At 50.5% G+C, this 26,826-nt stretch overlaps 12 protein-coding genes across 12 annotated transcripts; 5 read left to right on the forward strand and 7 right to left on the reverse strand.

Moving 5' to 3' along the window:
* HO173_008451 (uncharacterized protein) lies at positions 1-552 on the reverse strand (the record flags this gene model as incomplete). The annotated part of the gene is made up of 1 exon (XM_037310351.1): positions 1-552. The coding sequence occupies one exon, from the start codon at positions 550-552 to the stop codon at positions 1-3; it is 552 nt and encodes a 183-aa protein (XP_037162748.1).
* A 4,132-nt stretch (positions 553-4,684) lies between these two features.
* HO173_008452 (uncharacterized protein) lies at positions 4,685-5,254 on the reverse strand (the record flags this gene model as incomplete). The annotated part of the gene is made up of 3 exons (XM_037310352.1): positions 4,685-4,929; positions 5,035-5,178; positions 5,242-5,254. The coding sequence occupies 3 exons, from the start codon at positions 5,252-5,254 to the stop codon at positions 4,685-4,687; spliced, it is 402 nt and encodes a 133-aa protein (XP_037162749.1).
* Positions 5,255-7,712: 2,458 nt separating this feature from the next.
* Positions 7,713-10,611, forward strand: HO173_008453 (uncharacterized protein; the record flags this gene model as incomplete). Its single annotated transcript, XM_037310353.1, has 3 exons — positions 7,713-8,916; positions 8,983-9,412; positions 10,473-10,611. The coding sequence occupies 3 exons, from the start codon at positions 7,713-7,715 to the stop codon at positions 10,609-10,611; spliced, it is 1,773 nt and encodes a 590-aa protein (XP_037162750.1).
* Positions 10,612-10,678: 67 nt separating this feature from the next.
* HO173_008454 (uncharacterized protein) lies at positions 10,679-11,173 on the reverse strand (the record flags this gene model as incomplete). The annotated part of the gene is made up of 3 exons (XM_037310354.1): positions 10,679-10,891; positions 11,025-11,083; positions 11,149-11,173. 3 exons carry the CDS (start codon positions 11,171-11,173, stop codon positions 10,679-10,681), a joined length of 297 nt encoding a protein of 98 aa, XP_037162751.1.
* A 663-nt stretch (positions 11,174-11,836) lies between these two features.
* HO173_008455 (uncharacterized protein) lies at positions 11,837-12,526 on the forward strand (the record flags this gene model as incomplete). Its single annotated transcript, XM_037310355.1, has 3 exons — positions 11,837-11,915; positions 12,033-12,348; positions 12,409-12,526. The coding sequence occupies 3 exons, from the start codon at positions 11,837-11,839 to the stop codon at positions 12,524-12,526; spliced, it is 513 nt and encodes a 170-aa protein (XP_037162752.1).
* Positions 12,527-13,415: 889 nt separating this feature from the next.
* Positions 13,416-13,622, reverse strand: HO173_008456 (uncharacterized protein; the record flags this gene model as incomplete). The annotated part of the gene is made up of 1 exon (XM_037310356.1): positions 13,416-13,622. The coding sequence occupies one exon, from the start codon at positions 13,620-13,622 to the stop codon at positions 13,416-13,418; it is 207 nt and encodes a 68-aa protein (XP_037162753.1).
* A 4,498-nt stretch (positions 13,623-18,120) lies between these two features.
* HO173_008457 (uncharacterized protein) lies at positions 18,121-18,631 on the forward strand (the record flags this gene model as incomplete). Its single annotated transcript, XM_037310357.1, has 2 exons — positions 18,121-18,169; positions 18,195-18,631. The coding sequence occupies 2 exons, from the start codon at positions 18,121-18,123 to the stop codon at positions 18,629-18,631; spliced, it is 486 nt and encodes a 161-aa protein (XP_037162754.1).
* Positions 18,632-19,016: 385 nt separating this feature from the next.
* On the reverse strand, positions 19,017-20,353 carry HO173_008458 (uncharacterized protein; the record flags this gene model as incomplete). Its single annotated transcript, XM_037310358.1, has 3 exons — positions 19,017-19,732; positions 19,785-19,985; positions 20,035-20,353. 3 exons carry the CDS (start codon positions 20,351-20,353, stop codon positions 19,017-19,019), a joined length of 1,236 nt encoding a protein of 411 aa, XP_037162755.1.
* A 480-nt stretch (positions 20,354-20,833) lies between these two features.
* On the forward strand, positions 20,834-21,061 carry HO173_008459 (uncharacterized protein; the record flags this gene model as incomplete). The annotated part of the gene is made up of 1 exon (XM_037310359.1): positions 20,834-21,061. The coding sequence occupies one exon, from the start codon at positions 20,834-20,836 to the stop codon at positions 21,059-21,061; it is 228 nt and encodes a 75-aa protein (XP_037162756.1).
* A 293-nt stretch (positions 21,062-21,354) lies between these two features.
* On the reverse strand, positions 21,355-22,198 carry HO173_008460 (uncharacterized protein; the record flags this gene model as incomplete). The annotated part of the gene is made up of 4 exons (XM_037310360.1): positions 21,355-21,408; positions 21,468-21,574; positions 21,703-22,062; positions 22,132-22,198. The coding sequence occupies 4 exons, from the start codon at positions 22,196-22,198 to the stop codon at positions 21,355-21,357; spliced, it is 588 nt and encodes a 195-aa protein (XP_037162757.1).
* Positions 22,199-23,283: 1,085 nt separating this feature from the next.
* Positions 23,284-24,662, reverse strand: HO173_008461 (uncharacterized protein; the record flags this gene model as incomplete). Its single annotated transcript, XM_037310361.1, has 4 exons — positions 23,284-23,672; positions 23,721-24,444; positions 24,503-24,558; positions 24,614-24,662. The coding sequence occupies 4 exons, from the start codon at positions 24,660-24,662 to the stop codon at positions 23,284-23,286; spliced, it is 1,218 nt and encodes a 405-aa protein (XP_037162758.1).
* Positions 24,663-25,229: 567 nt separating this feature from the next.
* HO173_008462 (uncharacterized protein) lies at positions 25,230-26,170 on the forward strand (the record flags this gene model as incomplete). The annotated part of the gene is made up of 2 exons (XM_037310362.1): positions 25,230-25,301; positions 25,355-26,170. 2 exons carry the CDS (start codon positions 25,230-25,232, stop codon positions 26,168-26,170), a joined length of 888 nt encoding a protein of 295 aa, XP_037162759.1.
* Between the last annotated feature and the right edge of the window lie 656 nt (positions 26,171-26,826).

The following is a 26,826-nucleotide window of genomic DNA, read 5'->3' on the forward strand; positions in this document are numbered from 1 at the left end:
TCAGAGCTTCAGACCCTTCTGCAACGCAGCTTCCTTCCACTTGAAAGCATTTTCCACCACTCTTCTCATCCCCGTTGACATGACCACTTTTTCCGCTTCCTCCCTATCAGCCCATATGCCCATCGAATGTTCCTCCGGATCGACTTGGAACGCCAGCCCCTCAACCTCGCAGACGAACGTGATTTGCAGACTTCTAGATTTCGTCACTGAGCTGCTTTCTCCCTTTTGCACCGATCTCGTTGTGACCCAGACGAGTGGGTCGATCTGGTCGATAATACCCTGGACTAGCATGGTTGTCTCCTCGAGTACTTCTCGCTTCAAGCCGTGGAAAATGCTCAAGTCGGTATCTTCAACATGGCCACCGGGAATCGCAAACATTCCTGGGAACGCATGGTCATGTGCGGCGCGTTTGAGGAGGAGTAATCTGTGAGTATTCGCGGTGAAAGGCTTAAAGATGATTGCTCCGACTGTGAGGTTGTTGTAGCCGAGTGAGGGAGAATATTGCGCGTGGAATTGCGCCTTGGTCAAGGACAACAGGCCCGTAAGAGGCATCCTGGGGACTAAGATTTTCATGGTTTGCGTAGCTGTTGCCTCGTGGTAACTACATGCTGTCTGAGCTGGTGAAGGCCCTTTAGCCTTGAAGTTTGGGTGTTTTTGAATGGCGTTGGGAAAGTGGAAACCTTTTTCGAGGAATCGATCTTGATATGAAGTATTACTGGATACTCAAGAGCTTCACGTGTTTATATAGGCTGTCGATTGCCTGAAGGTGTTGTCAGAAGCATGCAAGAGGAGAACTGTGTTGATATTTCCCGGATCTCTAAATTTCAATGCTGTGTTGAACGGCTCAGTTGCCTAAGAATGGGTACTACTCCTGGGTTCTTCGCAGTCGATCCTTTGTGCTCTTTTTTCACTCTTCCACCCATATGATTTTCTTCACAGTCGCGGCAATTTTTCCCAGGGATCTCAGAAAGAGACACGGGGAATCACTACCCGAGTGGACCCTAAGCCATGGATGCCAAATGATAGGCAAGATTAGACAGAGAAGGCCATAGAAAATAGGGCCGGCTATAGCAGTAATTATGCTCTCAACAGCTAGCTTTAGCTTTCAGCAAAGGGAATGGGAGGGGAGGGGAGGGCATCTAACTTACCTCTGATTTTACCTCGAACCGCTCATAAACCACGTGGACAGAATCTGTCTAGAGAGATTACGATGATAATACGACACCAAATGGTGTTGCAATGGTCACAGGCTCTCCACAGTCAGACAGTGTGGAGATCACTGGCCAGGTCCTCAATGAATAGTTCCCTAACAGAGGACGAAAAGGTAACGTGAACTTCATCCCAGTTGTCTGACCGTCAGAACCCGTTTTTGCTGGTTCTTCAAAGACTGAATCTCCTCAGTCGGTCAGCAAATCGATGACTCAAGCTGTCGGAGAAGATCAGGGGATCAAAAAATGTTACAACAAGGTGTGTCCAAACATCCCAAAAGTCAGGCCACTGTCATTATGCCCTACCATACCCAAATTGCCCAAACTTCCACGTACGAGCTTTCTATTGCACAGCTCAAAATGTGTTTCCACGAGGCTTTGTGCAATCAGCAAAGGTGCTTGAGCCATCACGTTCAATCCTGCCAATCCTGCTAAAGCCTTTGCAATCGACAAATTCTTCTATCCGAGCAATCGTCTTTCATCCATCAAGCGACCATGAGCGAATACTAATAAGGGCTTGTGGACCTCAACATTCTCCCGCAAGCCTCACTGCTCAAAGCAAGTTCCATTGGATCAATACAGCCATCGAAAGCAACAGCGCTACCACGATGCCAACGCCGACCCTTCCTGATGTGGCGTGGGTAGCCGCTAACACAACGTACGTGAGGGAAGTCAACCAAAGATAGCGCCAGAGGCGAAACGAGACAAGTCACAAAGGACTCTCCAGCTTAAGCTCTCCGAGTCATAACGCCAGAATGGAAGGAGCGCCAGAAAGCGGACGACGAACAGAAAGTCGCCACGTCGACTCCGTAAGCCAAGGATCTCCAGCCAAGGATAGAGCAGCGCGAGATTATCGGTATGATGGAGTTGAAGGTCATGAGCGAGATGGCAGCGGGTGTTGGGATATCAGTCTCACCCGACATGTTAACAGTGGAAGGCCGAGTCTTGTCAGCTCCTCAGGTGAAGTGAAACTGAGATTCAGACCTGACTTCGGCTTATGGAACCTGAAAGAAGATCGTAAGCTCATATTGGGCGCCGAGATCACGAGATGGACCTACCGGAGATTAAATTCACGAACCAAAATACAAACAGCAGCCAAGTCAAGGGATTCGTCGAAAAGCTTGAGATATCATCCAAGTCTACTATCTGCACGCATCAAACGGATCCTCCACCTCTGTTTGAACTCCACGTGTCCGGGACAGTAATTCGTTGATCTGGACAGATTCTTCAGTCAATGTCGAGAAAAGCAGCTCAAGACTCTTCTCCTCGTCCTTCCGGACAACCGACAGACACTCTTCGCGTGCATCAAATACCTCGCAGATGTGAAATGTGGCATACAAACCATTTGTCTTGAGGCCCCAACACTGCAGCGCATCGGAAAGTCCTGGTACGCAGCGAACATCGCCCCAAAGCTCAATACCAAGGGCGGAGGCATTAACCAATGTCTTCCAAACATTGTCTGCAAACGCGCCCGTTGCTACATACAAGCCAGTCTGATCTCCAGCAATGGAGGTAGGTCTGAGAGCGGTACTGCTAGCTTCAGTGGACAGGCTTGGCAGTGGACAGGAGGCGTCCACCTGGAGCTGCAGGACTTGATGTGGTACATCTAGTGTGGCTACGTTGGGACCGGATTGTTGGTGTTTGTCGAGTTGCGAGGGAAAAGCGAAACGGCGAGAGACAAAAACAGAGGCACGATGAGAGTGTCGACTGGAAACAGGATTGAAATAATCCAAGCTAGTAAATCACTGGCAAACACTATTCCCTCATCGTCTTCCCGCGTTTACTTCATGTCTTTGGAACTTTTTCCGCACTGCCTGATGTCATCAAGTCTCTGTCTTCGCCATAGTAAAGAAGCTTATCTTTGCCCTTGGTCCATCAAGTGTTAGTTTTTCTTCCAGTCTCCGTCACTGTCACAGAATTCTCGTGGCACTTCCAGTAAGGATAGCCGTTTGGACCGTACTTCCATCGACCAGGTCTCAGGGCGAGGGGGATCATTTCAAAAGGCAAATGGACCCATGTTTCATCCAATTCGCGGCACCAGAATCATCTGTCGGGGAGAGCTTCATCGATCATTGCATGCGCCTCTTCCCTAGTGATGAGTCTGCCAGGAGTGGTGATAGGAGGGCCGTTTGTTGAAGACATGTTTGGACGGAATTGGTGATGGAGTGAGCTTCTTGGCTGTTCCCCATGTTAGCTATGTAGATCATGTGATCGGAGCGAAAGAGACCTGGGCCCTTGTATAAACTGCGGGTGTAAAAACCTGCTCTACTGACCTATTCGTTAAAGGTGTGCTGAGTATGCGTTTGACGAGTGTTAGGTCCTAGATTGGTATGCTCCGACGCAGTAACGGCGTAGCGAAGGGCATCCTTTGGACCTTATACGTGCCTTTCAGCTCCGTGGTAGGGTTTCGTTGTCCTCGCAGGAGATGGTCGGCCGAAACGTCTTTGATAATTTTGTCTGAATGGGAATGGCGGCATGATGTAGCCCGAGGATCTAGAACCCCTGTTTTTACGATACGAAAATCCTTCTGAATATGCAGAGCTGACTCAGATGGTATATCGAGGAGGTTTCTCGCTCGCCGATCTTACAAGGTATTTGGTCTGGGAGCGTGCTCTGCGCATGTCGTTGACGATAGGCGCATACACATATGACAGACATGTCTTATAGAGTCGATTAGGGGGAGGTTGGGGCACTAGCTGCTTCGACAGTGAGCTATAACGATGAGCGGGACAAAAGCCTTGAACTAGCCGTAGAAAGAAATTCGGAGACGCAACGCTGGGTCTACCAAATTTGGTGAGCTAAGTGCTGAGCCCGTCAACTGCGATTGATTCTATTGCAATCCTCACCGCAGGACAAGGGACATTCATATACCCATCTATCTTAACCTTCGCAGCGGAATCGTGTTGCACCGCCAGGTAGAATCCCCTGAGTGTCCTTGGCGGAGCTGAAGAAGCTAGGGTGAGGCCTCGCGGGCCCCGGGCATCTGGTTGGTCTTACTCCTGAGCCTCGGTCACCGGTTGAAGCACAGAGCGAAGAGAACTCAGCAGCTCGGTCATGCTCGCCGGCGAACGGCACTTTCTGCAACCGCAGGCCTGGGGTTCACAAAGGTCTTATCGAGTTAGAGAAGTCTTGTGGCCGAGGAGCTCCACAGAAGCACAAGGCCTATATCACCACTTGACATAAGTCCGTGTCTGGAAGCAGGGGTAGGAGACTAACGGAGGAAGATGGACATGGTCCGCTTGTCGAGGGAGAGAAACGACGGAGGTGAAGTGAAGGCTTAGCAACAAGGCTTGATCACGGAATACGGTATGGAGGGAGATTGACTACTCTGGTAGAATGTAGAAGCTCATGATGGATCAATTGTGGTAGTACTCGAGAGCAGCCAGTGGATAGCGGTCCGAACAGCTTCTACCTACAAGATCACGCTATCTTCTCTCGTCGTTCCCGCTATTCATGCATTTTGCTCATCAAGCAGCCTAGTATCCCGAATCACCGCCTTGGTTTCCGCCGTAGCCAGAGCCACCGCCCTGGTTTCCTCCGTAGCCAGAGTCACCGCCCTGGTTTTGCTGGTCGTAGTAATTGGAGGCATTGTTCTGCGCATCATGCCTCATCTTCTCACGGTCGTAGAAGTTCTCGCCCTTGGTCTCGACGAGCTTGTCGGCTTCCCCGGCTGCGAAACCGGCGATGATGTCTTTGGCCATGGTGTGATTCTCGGCGACACCTGTTATCAAACAAGGCGTGTCAGTAATGTTGCAATTGGGTTGGATGGTGCGAGAGTGGAAGAAAGTTTGAGGGGAAGAGTGAATTTGGAGGTAGGACCACAGACCATTGGCTTCCTCGTGCTGCTGGTACTTCCTCATAGCTTCCACACCTGCGGCACCGGCAAGCACTTCGTGGGTGAAGCTGCCTTGGTTATCGGGCTGAGGCCCATCTTGTCCGTAGACGTCTTGGTGGGCCTGCGAAGCGTCGTCTGAGGCTTGTGTGAGCTGATGATCAATGGTTACAACACTGTAAAGATGTGATTATGGCTTACCCCAACCGAACATATTGAGAGAATTCGAGTATTGGGTTGTGTTTAGATATGTTGCTTGTATGAGTGTAGGGTAGGATAGGTATGAGTGTGAGTGTGTGTGTGTGTGAGTGTGTGTGAGTGAAGAAGAAAATAAAAAAGAAGAAGAAGAAGAAGAAGAAGAAGAGATGCTGGAAGTTGGAGGGGTAATTATTGATGTGAAACTTGGCAGGAACAGGATTTGGACCCCTGGAAGGTGGGGGGGAAGGGGTTTTAGTGGGGTTATGATGTAAAATGATGCACCCGTTGTTGTTGATTGGCTACATCATACTCGTACATGGTATTTGGACTCCGGTTAATCTAATCTCTTGGCACACTCTTCTTTCGTGCCTCCTTGAAATTACATTACATCTACATCCCATTGACGGCCTAGTCCTCTCTACATCTAGAACTACGACGCTTAGTATATATTTTTTTCACTATCAAGCTCGTTCAATCCTCCAACACCGTTCGTGGGAGGAAATTTTCAGCAGCGTGGCAGCGAGCCCAGAAGATGATCTGAATTCTGCACATCATGCCAGGATACTCAGTGCGCTTAGATGGGAATCCGTGGCCGACATCTTCTCTCGGTGTCGCTAGGATTGGGTTGTGTGACAGTCAGCCTCCCGAGTTGCCATTGTGGGCAAGCACTGGGATGTGGTCTCGGGTCTTGTCAGAAACGCCTCATCAAAAGCAACCCACGAATATCTCTCTAACGAATCTGGGGCTTCATCTTAAAAGAACCCAGCCGGAGTCTTACGAGCCGTCGAGAAAACATCATTGATACTAATCAGTATCCACGGCTCCCAATGAGCGTGGCGCCAGTATTCGACTTGCCTACATTGCATTTGCAAACGAGATCAGATACAAACCCTCAGAGACATCACAATGCCACGCGAGTCTTTTGTCGTTGCTGCGCACTCTGCGACGTTGTCGACTCTGCTCACAGAGCGAACATAGCAAGGGTCGTGGCTTGCATCTTACTCTCCACAAATGCGAAGCTCTTGTGGAGGTGGCTTTTTCGATATCTTCGCATATGCTCTCAGATCTGGCCGGATCCCGCAAAGCGCCTCTCTCGGACGTTGATTAGCTTTTTGGCTGTGATTCCCATCTCTCCGCGCCCACTGCAGCTTCTTCATTCTTTCTAAGCCCTCCCACTATCGGGCGTTGCCCTGTCAGAGTTTGTCAGCTGCTAGGAGTCCAAAACAATGTCATCTTGGGACCTCGCTGGGTGGTATTGGGGGTATTTAGTTCGTATTAGGTTCGATTCCTAATGACGCTGATACAATAGTGTTGCGGTGCTTTTTATTTTCTGGCAGCGCCATTAGCTATAAGTTTTAAAGTTCTGTCGAACGATATTAACGAGGGCATAGATTCGAATTTTATATGACATATTAATTTATAAAGCGAAATATTCCTCATTAATTATAGTCCGAGGGCGGATATATATTAATTGTGGTCGTGTGGTTAGGAGTATTTAGTTCGTATTAGGTTCGATTTCTAATGGCGCTGGTATAATAATAGGGAGTTTCAGACTACTTTTTTTTTTGCTGTGGAATCGTGGAATATTCAGACTTTCAGCTATGATAAAATAGATTAGTCTGAATTGGTTTAAATACCCCCACTATTAAATAGGCTTCTGACCGTGTAATCTTCCCCGTACCTAATCCTTAGAAGTTAACCCTAACCCTAACTTATCCATAAAGGCTTTCTTCCGCGCCATTAGGGGGGGGGTCCGCGACGGCGTGGTAGGAAGGACGGTAGGAAAGACGGTAGGAAGGACGATAGGAAAGACGTGGACGTATGGGAGGTGATAGCCATGGGAGGTAATAGTAGTAGTGGTAAGAAGGAAGGCCTTCTAATTGGATAGATTTGCTAAGAGATATAGAATATCGACACGAGAAATCCACCAAATAGGTCGATTTTCTTCACCAAAGGTACCCCAGGGTACCTTTAATGGATGGCGTGGCTGTTGGTGGCAAATCGCTCATTTTCCCACAACCTGAAAAATCCACGCTTAAAAAAAGTGGTCTGAAACTCCCTAATGGTGTTGCGGTGCTTTTTATTTTCTGATAGCGCCATTAGCCATAGGTTTTAAAGTTTCATCGACGGTGTTACGGGGCTTAAGTTCGAATCCTATACGACGCATTAATTTGTAAAGTGAAATATTCCCCGGCGGACACCTGTTGGTTGTGGTCGTGTTTGTTGGGGGTATTTAATTCGTATTAGGTTTAATTTCTAATGGCGCTGGTACAATGGTGTTGCGGTGCTTCTTATTTTCTCTGGGTGGAAACGATATCCTACTCAAAGGCTTCTGGATTGTTCCTCAACCTCGCTTACGCACTGATATGGGAGCTGAAGATGCCTTCTATCTGACCGAGATATAACAACCGTCATCATCCTCCAATTGAAGCCGTTCTATTAGATATAGACCACTATACCCGGTTCTGCTCAACATGGGTCGGAGTGCCTCAGTCCCCAATGTCGGCTTTTCTCGCATAAGATTGTCAAAAAATAGCAGCGTCGTCATTGGAGTCTGCTGCTTTGTGTTCACTACAGTGTTCTATTCCGCCACCCACCTTACGAGTCTCGGATCATTCATGACAGAATGCTCCCCAGGGGCTGAGTCGACCGGTCAGTATCAGCAATATCTGCTGTGGACGCTACAAGCACCGTCGGAGAAGGAGTCACTGCAAGCTCCGGAAGTTGCACATCATGAAATCCAAATGGATGAACACAAAAGCGCGAAGCCGACACAGGGTCCAATACCAGTGCCGAAGATCCCTTCAAAGGCAGCTCGAATTGCACATGATGCGACTATTAAATTACAATATGCTATGAACAGCTCAACGATCTCCAGGATTGAAGGACCTAATCTGTTCAGCATGGCCAAGCATATATCAACCTTCGCTCACCTGCTTGAAGCGATCCTTACCGACGTTTCGATCGATAGGAGACCCTTCCTTGACTTGCGGGAGAGGTACTTTGGCTGGTGGAAACCCTCTACCACTACGCATCTTCCATGGGAGGTCAAAAGTCACACGACTGGCATAGTGCTAACTGCTGGCCAAGGAAACATGGTGCTTGCAGCGCATGCCATACGAACGCTTCGGAATGTGGTCAATACCACTCTGCCGATCCAAGTGGCTTATGCTGGCGATGACGACCTACCGGCAAACAAGCGCCGAGAAATGAAAACGCTCGACCCAAAGCTCGAGCTGATCAACATCCTCGATCACTACGACGAAGATATTGCGGGACTACGCGTTGGCGGTTGGGCGATGAAGCCTTTCGCTGCGCTCGCAAGTAGCTTTGAAAGAGTCATCATCATTGATGCAGACACAATATTCATGCAGCGCCCGGACGAGTGGTTCGAGGAGAATGCGAGCCTGAAACAGACAGGAACCCTGTTCTTCCATGACCGGGCTTACGGCGGCCGGAGAACAACGGACTGGGTAAAAACCCTCTTGAAAGAGAGTGGACGAAGGCCAAGTGTAACGCTCAACTCGAGCATGTATTGGCAGGAAGAGCTGGAGCATCAACAGGAATCCGGTGTCGTGTACTTCAACAAGGCCATCCCGGGTGCCTTCATGAGCCTGTTGTTCACAACGTACATGAATTCGCAGAACGTGCGAGCGCACCTCTACGGGCAGGTTGCTGGTGCGGAGTTCCCACCCACGAAGAAGGCGCAGTCGCGATGACCCGATGCTAATGTTCCTGCTCTAGGTGACAAAGAAACCTTCTGGCTGGCCCCCGAACTCGCGGACATTCCCTACGCATTCCACCCGAGCTATGCCGGCATCATAGGCCCCATCTCCGCCAACGCCGAAGGCATTCCCGAGATCTGCAGCCCGCAGCCACTACAAACCGACCTCGATGGCCGGCCCTTTTGGTTCAACTCTGGCCTCATGGAAGACAAGACGAACGCGGATAACAAGAAGTATGCCAATCTAACCCACTACATACCAGGAATTACGAGCGAGCAGCCAGTGGGTGGGTGGAGGTTTATACATGATCATACGTTCTGTATGGGGACGAGCGTGGAGCAGATGAGGTCGGTTAAAGACGCAGGGCTGAAAGAGGTGGCGAACGGGTTGATTGACGAGGCGAGGGCGGTGGATAAGATTTTCGAGGCAGAATGCAATCGTGGACGAGAGTACAGTCGCACATGTTGGGAGCTCTGATTGTAGACTGGCATTGTTGATAGGACTTTGTTCAGCCGTGATGATATCTATCCCTATAAGATCTTAATCGCGCACAGCCTGTAACTTAGAAGCAGGTGTATTCGGTGACAGCATTACACTTTAGGTTATGACACTCCAAGTCAAATCCAAACGCCCCAAAAGCCTCGAACTATGGTGAGCACCCGCTGTTTCCCGCAGCAGACCCGACGGTTCGGACAAGCCGAATAAAAGCAGAAGCCAAGGGTATTTTCGGGTGATCCGGCATCTTAGAATTCTGGAATTCGTCTTCCCCGTCTCTTTTGTGATAGTCTCATTCACTATCTGTGGCCCGGACTTGGTGCTACATGTACTCATGACATCTGATACCGATCCCTCCAGCGTTCCCGAAGGTTTTCCTGAAGATACTTTCTGTCTTTTGCCCAAGACTGGCATGCTTTGGATCTGGGTATGAAGGAAAGCGCGCGTTTTCCCGCCAAGCTCGTGAAAAGTTTCGAAAACGCCTAGTCGCCTTCAACCGTCTTGGATAGGAAGCCATGTCTTGCAGATGCTCTTCTCGGATTTTTCCTGACAAAGCTGCAACTTCCTTCTTCCCTTGAACATGTTGACAATGGAAACTTCAGTTGCAAACGGCATCAGCTTCTCCTTCCAAGCCTCCCACCGCATACGAGGCCCGAATGTCATATCCAACAGGACTATTCCTGACGTGCTCTCTGTCTATCCGTATTGGCTTGCTCAAGGCGATTCCGTCTCCCTGAAAACGAACAGTAAGGTTGAAGGCTTTAGTCGAGGACTCGAGAACAACAGCATCATCTACTTGACGTCCAGCATCAAAGCCTACACACAGCCACGAAGCTGCAAAAGACTTGGATTGATGGTTTTGGCAGATCGAAACAGCCGACCTGCACACCATCGTGCATCAGCCACACCACTACGTGCAATCTCAATTCGACTAGAAAGGGCTTGAGGAGGGTTTAGGCCTGCCGAATACCATCCCACGCAACTTGGAATGTTTGACGTTGCATGGCCCGTTAGTATAGCCGCTCGATACAGTGAACTCTTACCAGACACCAATGGCTTATACTTCACGCAATCCGAACAAGGTGTGCACAGCTGTGTGGATCTTCTACCAGCTCAGCAAAGATCCAATGGTAGAGCAAATGTGCCTGTATGATAATGACCCTGACCCACTTACAACTCGTGTACCCAAGTTACACCCCGTCCTCAGTCCCGCCAGCTCTCTATTCCCTCGTTTGAACCAAATCGCCGTGTAAATCCAGAGTACCATTCTTAAAAAAGCGTCTCCGACCATCAATCACCATGCAGACTCGCCGCAAAAGCTCTTCGCCTTTCGCCGTAACCATACCCAGCACGTCTGCCTCGAGCGCTGGAACCAGCATCTCCTCTTTTTCGTCATCCGCTATCTCATCCACCACTTCGCCCACCACAAGTAGCTCCGTGAGCGAAGCGAGACGGGTTTTGCTGACCGTTACGACTAGACCAAAAGGGGATCACTAGTAGTCCGTCACTAAACAGTAACTTATACTAGTTGTAGGCTTGAAAGCGTACGACCGCTTTCCCACACACATCCGTGAGCAGCGTGTCCGCATCAAGCTCGTCATCAAATTCGCCATGTCGCTCTTCATCTGACATCGTTCAGCTTTCCCTTCAAGCATCTAGGTAGTAGACAGAGCGATAGATGACTGCTTACACGAAATGGATCGATATAGGTCCATTAGGATTCGGACCTGTCTCCCCAAGTTTCATCATGGCCTCATCCTCGTGGTCCAAAGGCGTGGCGTTGGGCGTGTATTGTTGAGATTGTTGAAACACGTTTCATAGTAGTTTTGTAAGTAATAGGTTTGAGATGTGTGAAGTGCAAGGGCTATCATCTCTCCGGTTTCGGGAATTCCATGAGGGCAAAGCTGATCCAATAATGCTCTGCTTGCCTGGCATTGGAAATAAGCGCCGCCAAGGCCATCGAATGTAATAAGTACATTAGATTCTGGACCAATGACCATCCAAACCGCCAAGGCCTTTACTCTAGCGAATGGCGCTAGCTGCGCCACGACGCCACGACGCCACGAAGGAAATGACGAACGAGAAGCGGGAAGCAGCAGGCACGAGGCACACACGAGACCAGACACAGAGGGAAAGATCAAATTTGGGTCATGGGTGACATATTTTATGTTATTGCCAATTTTACTTAAGAACCTGCTTTCCTCCCTTTTCCCAAACATATATTTATCGAATCCCCCTTTTCTCCCTCTACACTCTACCTACACCTCATTTTTGTCCCCCTATTTCCTATCGAATAATTACAGAACCCATCTCTTGACGAGAAGCCCAGATACAACACATACAATCCCTGCTACCACCAGTACAATACCTAATAAGCAATGCTTGACATAATACTCATCGCGCTACGCGCCGTGCAGGCTCTCTTCGCCATTATAGTCCTCGGACTCACCGCCCATGGTACGTCTGCTCTGACTTCCCTCTCTTCCCATTTCCCCCATCCCACTACCGCCGTGTGCGTGTGTGTGTGAGAGAGAGAGAGAGCGCGCGAGCCCAGCTAACCACCCGCCCCACTAGTCGCATCCTACGGCTTGACCCCCTCCTCCGACAGTTTCATGGTGTTTGCCTCCGTCTGGACGCTCCTCATCCTCATCTATCTCGCCCTAGCGCCGCGATTCTTCTCCGCCGTCGCCCACCCGATGGCCATGCTCGCTCTCGACGCGCTGACCATGCTATTCTGGTTCGCCGGGTTCATCGCGCTCGCCGTCTACCACCACCAAGCGGAAAATGTGTATCTCGGAGACGGGTTAGGGGACGTGTATAAAGGGTGCGCACTCGCGGGGGGGTTCTGCGGGGAGATTGAGGCGGCGGCGATCTTTGGGGCGTTTGAGTGGTGAGTTGGCCCTCCGAATTTGTGGTTCGGCGATGTTTGAGCTGATTGTGCATCCTCTAGGGCCCTCTTCGTCGCTACCACTGCGTTACTGGCACTCGAGTTCATGCGCGGCCGTGGTGGAAGGTCATCCAAGAATGCCGCCGGCCCTTCGACATTCGGCGGCACTACGCAGGTTTAGACGGAGGCGATCCTGAAGAAGCTCTTCTACATATCGCGACTGCTTTTTGGTTCCCTCGCAAGCGTTGGAGGCGTTCCGAGCGTGAGCGAGTGATGATTACGGCTCTTTTCCTTTCTCGATACCCGTTCTGTATATGCACGCCGCGAGGCTTCACATACATGCTTGCTGCCAGGAAGCTATGTCTACTATGTGTAAGATTCTGTTGAGGTAGTACTTGGTCTGCTTAATAGCTAATGCTCGACGTCTGATATGCATATACCATTACCATCACCATTAATCCAGCAGCTCTGATCAAAGCCCCCAGCATCTCATAACTTCTCCGCATCATCGCTAACTCGCATACATCATCCATGAACCGCGATCTTAGCACCTATGGCCGCGGGATCTCTATCCTCTCTCGTACCGCGGCAGTTCAGGAGACGGAGCATACCTCTAACACAAATAGCACACATCAAGCAGTGCACTACGCAAATCTGATCAGCCCGAGTCCCTTCCACCAAAGCCGCCGCGCACAGTGCTGAATCTCCCGCGTCACCGACTCCTGATCGCCAGTCGCGCAGTTCGGATTGTACTTCAAGCTATACAGCCTATTCCGATCAAGCCACTCCTGCTCCGGCTCCGCCGGTCCCCAACAATTCCAATACGCCTCCACAACCACTCGATGCTTGAGCTTTTGACAAAACTGCGCTCTCCAAATCCCCCATTCCATCTCGTTATGCGCGTAATACGTACGATCCAGCATCAAGCAGCACGATGCGTCCAGTCAGTCTCGCGCCCACTGCCAACGTCACCTTCACAGCACTCGCCACAGATCAAACGCGGCCTGATCGGCTCGCCGTAATGTTTCACAACACTCAAGGGTTTAGGGTCGACTAAGACAAGGAGCTGCTTAGATGCGACCGAGGTCGAGCCAGGAGCCGTTGACCTTTCCGTCGAGATCCAAGACGTCTTTAACGAGATGCGTGAAGGAGTCAGTAGCAGTCAAGAAGACCTGAATCCTATCCAGTGCGCGTCTCCTACCCTTGAAAGCGAACAGCGAACCCCACCTTCCCATCCGAAAGTCGCGAGCATTCCCAACCTCCAGAAAACACTCCATCTTGAAAAATCAGAAGCAGACGTCATCCGCGTCGGACCCTCGCGTTGACTCTGCTCGAAACCACGGAGCCGGGCCGGTTCGTCCGTGACGGATGCTGAAGACCCGCCTTCCCCAAACCCAGGAGCTCCCATTCCGAACGACGTCCTGGATCAGCGACCATCAGTACTCTGACTGCCGAATCTTATCCAACTCCACAGACACGGGGGAGAAAGGCGTACGACGCCACCGTAGTCGACGAAGACCATGGAAAGAATTGGGCATCCTTGATTCCGGCGGGCAAAAGGCATCGAAGTCCCGCTCACTGCGCGGACCGGGATTTTCGCCGGGCAACAAGATGCGGAGTTGAGTGCAGCGACCTCGAAGTGCGGTGCTTGTGGCTCCGGCCGTACCGTACGTGAAGGGAGCCGTTGTACGTTGCCTTCCTGTGCAAAAAGCCGGATGGCTTCCTGGCGGACCCGGCGCGACGAGACGAGACGAGCAGCGTGGGGATGCTCCCGGGGTATGAGAATGGATTCGTGGATTGGGTCACGGAGCTCAGGTGGGAGGTTCAGCAGACGGAAGGATGACATGTTTGGTTCGCGAGAAGGCTGACGTTGGAATATGGCAAGGAAGGGCTTGAGGAATGGACTTGGGATCAGTGTTTTCCGAGACGACCGTGCAGTAATTCTACCATGTGAAGGCACAGAGAGAGCTGAAGGACCTTGACAAATCGAAGTGACGTGGAAAACGAGGAGGCCTGACAAACAATACGTGCCTTCTTCAAAGCCAGTAAAGGGGAAATAGATATATGAGTAGAGATACAAGGCCACGCTCGTACCGCGAACGCAGCAGGTGATACATTTATCAAACACACTTCTCGCCACTAATATCGCACCAAAACACCCCTCAACGTCGCACAAAAACGTCAACATCCCACCCCATTCCGGCGTCTTCCCTTCAAACTCCGCGACCGGATCCACTTCTTCACCCTCATCCCCCACAACAACCTCTCCCTTCTCTTCACATCGCGCCGAGTCCGCCACGAAGCCCTGCAAAATCTCCACAGGAACGCCACTTACGCTATGACGGTCCGACACTCCTACGTCGCCGAAGGGGAGCGGAGAGTCGAAGGTGGAACTTTGTCCATATCGCTACATCACTCAGCTCCACTCCAAGAGCTCGAAGTCGAGAAAAGACTCCTCGTCAACGGACCGAGAGAATCCACAAACTGCACCGTGGGAGTGGATTTTGAAAAGCGTTGGGCGAACAGGTCGGCTTCTGTGGACGAGGGTGTCCCAAAATATTCCTCACATCTTCGAAATATAGTCCGCCATAGTCCCGGTCGAAGCTTTGGCGCAAGTCAAGCCGTATGTTCCTTGGTACCACATGGGCACAGAACCCGGGCTCGAATACTGTGCGCATGGAGCATGGGCCAAGTCCACGTGGCGGTCTGCAATCAATCGAGGTGACTGGCATTGATCTTGGCAACAAGTCCACGGGACATTCGGTCATGAAGGTGAAGTTTGATGTGCTGAGTACGCATGAGGAACAACGGTGTACATAGCGCAGCACCGTGTGTTGAAACTCACTTGGCGCAGAGTGTTCGAAGTCGTTTTGAGATCACCATCAGAGCTATTTTGCTTGTACGCCAGCAGTCTCTTCATAGCATGGCCTAGGCAGTAGGCAGGGGGTTTTGAGTGATATTGCATGTTACGTAAACAAGGAGGGCGGATTGAATGCTTCCAATATGATGAGACACAGCCTCTACGCATGACTCGAATCTTCTGCGAAAGAGCGTATCGGTTACTGTCAGGCCTGGTTATCGTTTTCACACAGGACGTTCACGTCGGAGGTCAGGAAACCCCGAGAATTTTGTAGTGTTTTATGGACTTCAAGCCAAAGGAGAGTATCAATCCTTGCAATCAACATACATGCCTAGCCGCTAATGTTTCAGAGTCGCTAACACTCCGACGTCGTCCATACCTGCTCTCAGACTCCTAGCCTCTCATATTTCCTCTAAATCTGAAAAATTTAGTTAAAAAGGGGGTTGTTTATTTCGACAAGATTGAATAGCTGCTTTCTCGCGAGTCCATGAAGAGATGTTAAATTATGCAGCTTCCCCCAACGATACTATTCCAAGGAAGGGTGCGTTACAAACGACAAGGTTATACCGTTTTTTGCCTTGTAAGTTGTTGAACTAGGTCTCGCGAACAGTGCCTGGTCTGCAGCGAATCGGACCACTCGTAGAGAAAACGCTTGTACAGAGTGCAACTGCTTGATATCATTCCTTAGACAGAACGGTACTCAAGGCATCATTGCCACAAGCACCCGCGGCCATGAGTTAATATACCAGTCCAGTATGGCCTTGGCACAATGCTGTTTGCAGCGCGGTGCCGTACATACCACCACTAGCATTGACATCGGCACCGTTATCCAGAAGTAGCTGCACTATACCGTGACGATCACCAGGCTGCAAGCTGCAAACTTACCGTCATTCCCTTCAGCATCGATGTTCACTGTCGGCAGCAGTTGAACGACCGGTCTGCCCACCATGATGCAACTGATAGTGCAGTGGCGGAGCTCGCATCTCGCCAATTTATGTCTGCTCCGCGTATGCCGTCGTTGCCTCTTTCCTTCCGCTGCATCTGTGCCCATCCCAGCGTATCTCGCATACGGTTGTTGTGTTATCTTCCCATGCTCGTGCACGCTGCTTGTTCTTGGTATTTCGAATCCTTTTGTCCTTCACGACGGGTAGTCGAGCCGCTGTCTAAGATGAGATCTCCTTTTGGGGACTAAATAGCTTTGTGCTTGCATCGAGGAGATATTGGTCGTCTCCACAGCATCTTCCACTTCGCTGTTTTCAGAATACGTCATAGCCAGACCTTTGAGAGGCAGCAACGACCGACGGTCCTTTGGCCACGATGATTCTTCGAAGATCTTCTGATATTCTATTGCTTGCACGAACACGTCCTTGCCTTCGACCATGTACGCAATGTTGAGGTATAGGAAAGCAAATCGAGCCATCAAGTGACTGTAGTGGTGGCAGAGCTCGCCGTCAGGGGCCTCGAGCTTTTGAGGCTCGACGTAACGCCGAATGATGTAATGAAAATGCCTGATCAAGGGTAAACACTCTATCTGAGATCCTTGATCGACGATATCTTTTGGCAAGCGTTTGCTCGGTTCGCAGGCTGCAGCAATTATCCAGCTCTCCTTTATTTCGCTCGTCAGCGTTTCAAATCGCCACCGACTGATGGCATGATGGAGCGAGATGCTAACGGTACTCCCTTCGGTGTCTCTCTTCAGTTTTAGAAGGCATAAGCTTTCTAGTTGACCTGTTGCGAGCTGAAATGCGAGTCGGTCACGTCCGAAACGACCAAGCCAAGTCATCTCGCGCATTGGTTGTACTTCGCACCGACCGGAACAGGAAGATACAGCCCTGCCCTCCTGCCGATGCACTTGACACATCATTTTCATAGCGATTGGGCGCGGACCAAAACATGAAGCAATAGCCAGTATATTCTCGGAGTCACCGTCTTTCTCGAACCTCGTAGGTAGCATGTTGAAAACACTAATAATAGAAATGTTCTTTTCGAAATCCCAGGCACTTCTAGCGGGCTTGTGTGCCATTAACCTCTGATATTGTGTCTCGAAATGCCTCAGAAAGTCCCGGACAGGGATACCTTGTTTAATCATATCTCTAGCTTATTCGATTGCCAGTGGCACCCCATCCATCGCTCTGACAGTTTGTTTCGGAATTTTTGAAAGAGAAAGACGGTCCAACCCTTCTGGAGAACTTGAGAATTCGAATAAGGTACATTTGTCTAAATTAGCTTCAACGCCCACACCGGAAAGCAGCATCTCGCAACCATGAATGAGATCTAGACCACTGATTTCCAGGCCCTGAGATCCAGGCCTTCATTGTGCGCGAAAATGTACTAGTGGACATGATACTTCCATGGCTGCATTAAGGTACAAGATCTCGACAGCCAAAGCTTTCCAAATCATCCAAGCTGTCGAGTATCACGAGCCAATCTTTATTCTTGCCGGAAGCAAGCCACTGCTGAACGAGGTGCACGTGCGCTCTGGCTCCCACTGTGGCAGACTTGGCTGTAGTGCGTATCTCCATCCCAAGACGGTTGCTGAAAGGATTCTTCGGCACTTTCATATGTGGCAGCATTAACCCAAAGTACTGCAGAGTAGTCTTTCTGGTAGATTTTCAGATATTCTAGCGCAATTCGAGTCTTTCGATATCCACCGCGCCCCCCAGAGAAACGCTCTGTGTCGCCCAGTATCATTTGGCTGGAGAGACGGCATCGTACGTAGTTGACTGAGTTCTGAAGCACGTCCGGAAAATCCATGTCTTGAGACTGGCAACTCTGAGAGAAAAATAGAACCTGAGTCTTGACGATTTCCACCAACTGGACATCATGAAAAGTTAATTCTTCATATACGTAGCAAACTGACTTTGACTTCGTGCGTCCTCGTGTACAATCGCTCCATGCACAGTGAACATTCAAAGATGGATGCGCCAAAGCTGAGTACGAAGGTTTTTTCAGCTCTGCGTGAAAGTATGTAAGTTAGACTCGCTATCAGCGACTCGCCACCACCAGCGTCCCATTCAGCACCCCAGCACCATCCGTCACGACCGAATACACCGTGACCTCGATACTCTCCGTCTCGCCCGTGACACCCTTCCCACCCCTGCCCCCGCCCCACTGCACGCACTCCGTGATCACATCGCCCGCCGCCTGCGCGACAAACCCCCAAGGCGACACCTCGCTCCTCACGCCGCGGTTCAGGCGCACATCGATGACGCAGTTGCCGTACTGCCTGGTGCGTGGCAGGTGCTATTTGGCGTTTCCGCTGCGGTGGTCGCTGAACGTTGGCCAGGTGTAGGTGTGGGTGCGGGGGTCGTATGGGATGTCGCTGGGTTTGTCGGAGGGGAGGAGTTTGGCGGCTTGGCGGCAGGCGGCGACGTCGAGGTGGTGGTCGTGTTGTTGGGCGCTGCACTCGACTGGGGAACTGGGTAAGGAGAGGTTGGGAATGGCGCTTACCATGGGGAGTATGCGAACAGTCGGCATGGACCTGATGGTAGGAGTGAGGATGAGGACGCAGAGATGCAACATTGTTGGCTCCATTTTGCTACCGTTGATTCCTGAGTGGCTTCAGGGTGTTTTTTAGAAGAATGGGAAACCGAGAAGAAACATCGCGCTTTAACTGAGCGGGAATGCAGCTGCGCTTTGAACGGAGCTCGGTCTGGTAGAGGGTCCATACACGCCCGAGAAAGCTTTTTGCTTTTACAACAACACTGTTCTCCTGCATATGCACGCTTGGACCTATGCCGTTCGTATGTGTGTTGTAACGAAATTTACAGTCTCGGCTTATCCTCTTCTGCGTGCATATCTTTTCCTATCCTTAAAGCTTCGCAGTCCTAGGACTCAGATACCCTACCTTCCCCTCCACAACACCATAAGCGCCTCCTCCCTTCCCAAACATCTCATGTAGATCCCTCGCAATCGCCTCTGGCTTCTCCCATGCTGGGAAGTGTCCGCCGCTCTCGTTTTGGCTCTCATACACAACTGGCCCCATGGTTCGTCCCCACGACTTCGGCACCACCGTGAGTTCTTTTGGAAAGTGTGCCAGACCGAGTTTTACATGCGCTATCCATTTTTCCGTCCTCTCCCGGCCAAATTGCGTGTCATGCATTGCTTCGTAATAGATTCTCAGGTTGGCAGCGACACCAGCGGTGCTGAACCAGTAGATGGATACCCAAGTCAGTATCTCATCTTCGGTCCAGGGATAGCTATCCGTCCAGTCATGCAGCTTCTCATATATCCATGCCAGCAATCCGACTGGAGTGTCTGCGAGTGCATATCCTAGTGTTTGTGGTTTTGTGCTCTGCTCCAGGCGGTAGCCGCTGCCTTCTTCTAAGAACCACTTGCTGCGGGCATGTCCATCTTTTTCGCGTTGAGTATAGGGCGCAAGGGCATGTTGGGTAGCAAGAATGGGATGGGAGAGGAATTCTGGAGCGTGGCCACGGACCATGTTTATGTGAGAAGCCATGACGTGTTGGGGGTAGAGGAGGCCCATTATGCGGGTTATCATGCAGCCCCAGTCGCCACCCTGTGTGACTATGCACATCTCGTGTCAGATTATGTTTCTGATTGGGGACAAGGGACGTACCATATTTATCGTACCCAAGCTTGAGCATAAGCTTGTGGCATGTCTCAGCGTATTGAGGTAGGCCGAAGCCTTTCTTCTTCGTGCCAGAGGAAAAGCCGTAGTTGGGAAGAGAGGGAGCCACGATGTGGAAGGCCGGGGCCTCCTTACCGCCATTGGCAAGTAGAGGGAGGATCTTGGTGACTTCGATGAAGCTGCCGGGCCCTGAGTCCAATCAGCAGGCAGGGTCGCAGGGTTGATAGTGGTCACGCACAGCCATGGGAAAAGAGCAGAGGGATTGCTCCCTCTACATCGCTCTTCTGATACACGAAGTGTATATCCAAACTTTCGAAGCCGTCGACTTGAATTGCAGTCTTGAAATTTGGGAGTTCATTGAGCTTAGCTTCTTGCTTCCTCCAATCAAACTTTTCTCGCCAGTATTTGACCAATCGTTTCACGTCAGCCAAGGGGGCGCCGTAGTCCCAGCCCGCTTGGTCGAGCTCGTCAGGGAAGGTTGTGGCTTCAAGCTTTTGGGTAAGTTGTTGGCGCTGTTCCTCAGGGACGGAGATAGTGTAGGGCTCAATTGATGCCATGATGTTATCGTAGGTGGGGAAGAGAGAGTAGCAGGTACTGGAGGGGATGTGAGAGCGTATTTATCATGATGCTGTAAGCTTTTAGCAGGCGCACCCGTCATTTGAGTACTCTCACCACTTGCCCGTTTTGTCCGTGAGGTGACGTATTTTGGTGGGGCTTCACCTCAATGGAAATTCTGCCCCTCCAGGTTTTATCTTCAACCACCAGCAAAACTAACGACATCTCTTCGCAGAAATACACACTCATCTAAGGTATTCAAAGCACTAACTCGTGTAAGTATCATTCAACAATCAGCACCTTCTACCCTTGGACAATGACCATTTCTTGCCTGCTGCCGTGAATACAGGCGAAGAAGTCTTTATCTCTTAGACCTCACAAGATCAACTTCAAGAGCTTCTTGCTGACATGAATCATGCAGACCAAAACCATACCAGTATCACACCCCTTTTCTACCTATCCCACCACCCCAATCAAACAAGATGTCAGCACCCCACGCAGGCCGCCAGTCTCCGGAGCCAGAGAAGCAGTCCAACGAGCAGGTTGGAGCTCCCGCGTCTGGCAAGGCTGACGCCGGCAAAACAGAGACTGGGTCTAAGGATGAGAGCATAGACACGAAGGACAACGTTTTAGAGAGCAACCCTGTGGGGCCGATGGAGGATGCCGCTCACAAGAAGGTCAGCAAGGAGGGGCGTGGAGATATTGTCTAGATGGGAAATGCCAACTGGGTTGAGCATGAGACAATGAAGCAACGAGCCTGGTGGCAGGAGAGGTCTACGAGATCGTCATGATAGCACGAGCACATGAGCTAGGAATCGAATTCGATGCAATGCTCTGATGCTTTGGCCTATATGTTTCTCTCTCAGTGAGATCCCAAGCGATAATGCAAAAAACTCCTCGTAGCCAGCCACTTCCAAAAAAAGAGCCCAATGTCCTAACGCCAACGCTGTATGCTGAACATGCTTACCTTCCATATATACTACAACGCACCATCAGCTCAGGCTTAGCTATCACCCTGACTCGACACCGGTATATAGCTCCTTCGTTCTCTCGCACTCTGTAGAGCCAACAAGTCAGTGAAGTCCTAAGCGTGAACATGCCATACAGAAAGCTCACATCAACCCACTTCGCCACCCACGGCTTGATGGCAGCCCAGATCAGCAATGCTGCCGTAGCAATAATGAATATAAAGACCACCGCCTCATCCTTTCTCGAGTCTCGTTCTGCAGCACAACGTCAGCCAGCTGCCGTCCCCCATGATACCCGTTCGCTTGCTTCTATCTGTTCATCCACCCATTCCGTCCCTATTCCCTGATCCCCCAATCTTGCAACGCATGGTAGGCAGACTCACGAAAACATGTAGTAAACACATCCTCCATCCCCGCGCCTTTACAGATCGGCAGATTATAATCCAAACAGAACTGCCTATTACAATCATTGCAGTTCCCCGCCCGATATTCCTTCCGATCATCATCCCCCTCCTCCCCCTTCCCCTTCCCCTTCCCACCGTCTCCGTCCGGCAGCGTCTCTGGAGGCGCATCGTCTGCAGGAGGATCATCTGGTATGCGGTCTTGCGCATCGTCGGGGTCGTCAGGGGCGCGAGGGAGGAGGAGAGCGTTGTGCATTATGCGCGGGGAGGTGGAGATAGGGGCGTCCAGGGGGATAATGGTACTGTTGGTGAAGCAGGTGCATTTGCAGAAGGAGGTTGGTGCTGTTGGTGAAAGGTGTATTAGTACAAGCTCCCAGGTAGGGAAAGAAGGGGTGGGGGGGGAGAATGTACAGGCTGCAGACGTGAGAGTGAGGAGGGCGGAGAGGGAGAGGGAGATGAAGATGGTAGTGGGGAGCATGGCGCGTGTTTGCTGGCTTGGTAGCGAGGGAGGGAGTTGGCGGACTCTTGTGAAATATACGCTTAGTAGCTGCGCAACATGTCAAATGACAGCCACTTGGTCGCTATACAGCTGAAGCCTGTTGTTGGTGGTGTTACAAGCCCTGAATCATTAGCCCTAAACCCTAGGCCTAGCCGAGTTTGTGTATCCGTTTTCAAATATTGTTCTGTGTAGGGGTTGTAGCTGAGACAACGTTATCTCTGAAGGAATTATTCTTGAAGGCATGTGTCAATGTAGATATAGATAAGGAATGCGATATCAGGAAGGCTGCAATTTCCCTTGAGGTAGAATACCTAGTTCAGACAACCTTCGAGCATGGCCTTTTCGTTCCTACAAGGTCTTCCTTACCCTTTTCTTTCCTGTCAACTGATAGAACCCTTTCCAGTGTAGCCATCTTTGTACATGGAAGGTAAACAATTGAAATGTTTCTTCCGCTTTCCATTTGCGTAATGTTAACTTCGTTTCATTTGATTACTGATTTTTTCTGTTGCAAGCGAGAATATTGCAAAGTAAGTGGAAATATACTTTTCCTTTTATGTATTTTTGCAGTGTATTCCTTGCTGTAAGAGCTGGGAAAACGGGTTGAAGGAAAAAGAAACACAGTCTGGCTAACGGGCTTCGTAGTAGACCGCATACAGTCTACTAGACGAACTTGTTGCCTTTTGAACTTCTTCTGGACATCTGCTAACTGGATTCATAAATGTGTAGAGTGTCACAGCATGAGAAGAAGAGACAGTATGCGGAAGTGCATCAAGACTTGCTGCCGGAGCCTTCATCAATGAAAACACCCGAGGATTCATGCCCCTCTTCTTTACATCTGGCAGACCTCCTTCGAGATTCAAGATCAAAAGATGCGGGTTTGAAAGAACCGCAAGACGATGACGATATACAGAGAGCCAAAGAGTGTACTTTTATGATTTGCCTCTAGATGGTAAAGAGCAACCCGAATACTTCAACTCTCAACTCTTCTTTCAAAACACCCGAATCAAGTACATTCCTATTACTTTCGGAACTTCGTGAGTAGGAAGCCACGAGTAGCATGCTTTTCAATGCCCATTGACCCCATTAACCCCATTGGCCCCATTGACCCCATTAACCCCATTGGCCCCATTGACCCCATTGGCCCCATTGGCCCCATTGACCCCATTGGCCCCATTGACCCCGTTGGTCTGCTGCTTGACAACTTTTCTCCTCGTCCGGACCGCATCCGCCAATTGGTAAAGAACCTCAACTGTCGTATCCCAATCGATGCAAGCGTCTGTAATACTGACGCCCTTCTTGAGGCCCTCTGGTCCCTCTGGTGGAACCTTTTGGTTTCCTTCGTTGACATTCGACTCGATCATCACGCCCACGATGGCTGTCTCGCCTTCGCGGAGCTGATCTCCTATCGCTTGAGCGACCTTGGGCTGGTTACGATGGTTCTTCTGCGAGTTGCCTAGCATTCATGAGCGATGAAACAAGACCTATCCTTGACGATACTTACCATGCGAGCAATCGATCATCATGACCTCCTTCTGGTCCGAGTTCCTCAACGCCTCCCTTATGCCCTTTACGCTCTCCTTGTCAAAGTTCGTGCCGTTGGTACCACCTCGCAAGATTACGAAGCCATGCTCGTTCCCGCTCGTCCTCGTGATGGCGGCTAGTCCCTGCTTGGTGACACCCATGAAATGGTGTTTCGAGGCCGCTGATCCAACGGCGTCGATTGCCACCGAAAGAGACCCATCCGTTCCATTCTTGAACCCCACTGGGAAGGAAAGACCACTGGCTAGCTCCCTGTGTAATTGACTCTCCGTAGTCCTTGCACCAATTGCGCCCAACGAAATCAGATCTGCAAGGAACTGCGGCGATATAGTATCAAGCATCTCACTGGCAATTGGCATCCCCAAGTCTGTAAGATCACAGAATAGCTGCCTGGAGACCCTTAAGCCCTTGTTGATCTTGAAGGTCTCGTTTATCTCCGGGTCGTTGATCAGGCCTTTCCAGCCCACGGTTGTTCTGGGCTTCTCGAGATAGGCGCGCATGATGATGCAAAGGTCATCGGAGAGCTTGTTGGAGAGGTCGAAGAGCTTGTGGGCGTACTCGACGTTCGTTGCCGGGTCGTGTAGGGAGCAGGGTCCGACAATGACGACCAGGCGGTCATCTTGCTGTGTTATGATTTGGATGGACTCCTGTCGCCCTTTGGCAACAGTCTCGTAGATCGAGTGAGACTGCATTGGCGAAGGTATCAGTAATTGAGATTGTTTTGTAGCTTGGAGAAGGGCATACTCCGGGGATCTCAGACTGCAGCAATTGAGGGGGGATGAGTGGATCTTGTCCGAGAACTGGAAGAAGACCGTCAGTGATATTTCGATTGAGCTTCCAGACCGTTTGGCTTACCTCGAGTGTTCTCGTTCAAGAACATTTCATCGGCTTCGGAGACAGACATTGTTGAAATGGGTGTTGCAAAAATGGTGAACAGGCGGTGAGGCTAAAGAGATGATGCTCGGATGGCTTTTGGTGGATAGACACTCGGGTTATTAGCTATTTGTATGACAGACAGCACACCATCACAAAGCTGACTCGGTTAATGTGCCGACATGATTCAATATCTGTCAAATTCATCAATCAAGCAAAGCACGGACATTCGGTCCCAAAATCTGTGCTCCTGCATTATCGGCCCCTATTTCGCCGGTATTCTATTCATATACGCTAGGGGTTTCAAAAACCCTAGCTACGTAAACCATCTCCGTTTGTTCCTTCCCCATTCATCGTTTGATCGTGGGCCTGCCTGGTTTCAAGTGTCAACATCTGTGTTCGACACTACTCTACAAGTAGCTGGTCTGACCTGCATGATCTCCATGCGAGATGACCCACTTGGTTGAAGGTCATCACTCCACTGCATACATATCTTGCGCACTGCCTGTCATGTTCTGACTTCTCCAACCTGCTATCCAGCCTTGCCCAAAAACCCTGCTTCCTCCACAACTTCACATCACAACCCGCCACGGCAGACATGTTCGCCTCCAGGAAGCGAGGTCGCGAAGACGGGGAGGACGAACTGCAACAATATGCGCCTGATACCAAGGTCAGTGCTACAAACAGTGCTCACCAAGACCGCCTTACTAACCAGCCCAATAGAGATCAACTTTACCGTTCCGTACTTCACCCGATACCAGACACATCCGCCCTCTCTCACAATCACGAAGCCGACCCTCACCTCTCTTCACACAAACCATCACTCCAGCAGATTCTTCAGAGGAAGAGAACTCGCCGCCCTTCCAACCTACAAATCAAGCCTACCAACTACATTATTCAACTTGTAGCACCAGCTCCGTCCCTCAAAGGGACCAGAGCTTTGACTTAGACATGGACATGGCAGACTCTTTGCCGCTTGTCTCGCCTCGACAATGGGCTCAAGTTCCACGAACTCCATCACCCAAAGCCTCACCATGCACTATGGAGTTTCAACAGTCCGAATCCAAACAACCCCAAAACACTGTCACCGGTGGCCGGCTACCTACTCCAATCTACGGGCACTTCCAGCGATCCATAGACGCAAAGCTCGAAACGGACGGGAATCCAGAGAGTCACGCATCTCGCTTGCAGCAAGAAATCGACTACGAAAATTACGTTCGCCGTCGGAGACTGCCGACCCCTATCGACGAAGATGAGGCTATGGAAACCTCCTCGGCGATGTCAGGAGATATGATGGACTTGCATCTTAATGGCCATAGCAGAAGAGGAGGAGTCGATTACACCTTCTATCCCTCACAGATCTTGGGCTCGTCAGAAAACAGCTTCGAGTATCACTCAAGTTCAGACTCTCTGTCGTCTTCGGCAGGCTGTGCTGCCCCACCGCCGAGGAAGCTATCATTCTCGATGGGCCCGAGGGCAAATTGCGAACTTTGCATCCGGAGGGTCCCTGGACACTCCAATCACATCATCCGGACGTGAGACCAGCACGCGCCTTACGGTCTCATGATCGATATGACTTTTACGATTCATACGCTATGGTTTTTTGACGGCATGAGCGCTTACTGTCTGCGAAATACCCTTTTCTCCACATGAGCCAAGCGCCAAATGTGTCCATAGTTAATCGATAAATTCCGTTCCCCAATCACGATCCACCATGTCCTCCTCAAGATGACAATGTCCACGACCATCTGACTCGATTAGCATTTCTGACCGAATTTAGCGATCAATCCAGCACCAATGCTCGGTCAATTAATTTTTTACTAACCTTCCAAGGCAAGTCTCTCGTTTCACCATGTTGGAAGATCCAGATCTGTCCATTCAATTTCCTATACTTGCAAATATCCCGCCTGCCCCGTCCCCACCATCTGCACTCCAGAAATGTCAAAATGGAACCATTCGAACACTTGCGAAGTTGTAGTGGTCGGATATACGGATATACAGTCGTCGGAAATCGAATTTACTTTAGTTCCCTTCTGTATAAGCGCGCCATTCTCGCGGGTGAAGAACCTGAAACGGCGCCAGGGGTTATCTTCTGCATGAGCTTAAGTTAGTTTATGGACGACGGGTAGGATGCTATTTTTACCAGATGCGTCTTCGGAAGCTGGAGTGAGACGGGTCTGGAGGGTGGGTTGGAA

The sequence above is a fragment of the Letharia columbiana genome (assembly GCF_014066305.1).
Source record: "Letharia columbiana isolate WasteWater2 chromosome Unknown Sc0000031_s0, whole genome shotgun sequence".
Lineage (NCBI taxonomy): Eukaryota > Fungi > Ascomycota > Lecanoromycetes > Lecanorales > Parmeliaceae > Letharia > Letharia columbiana.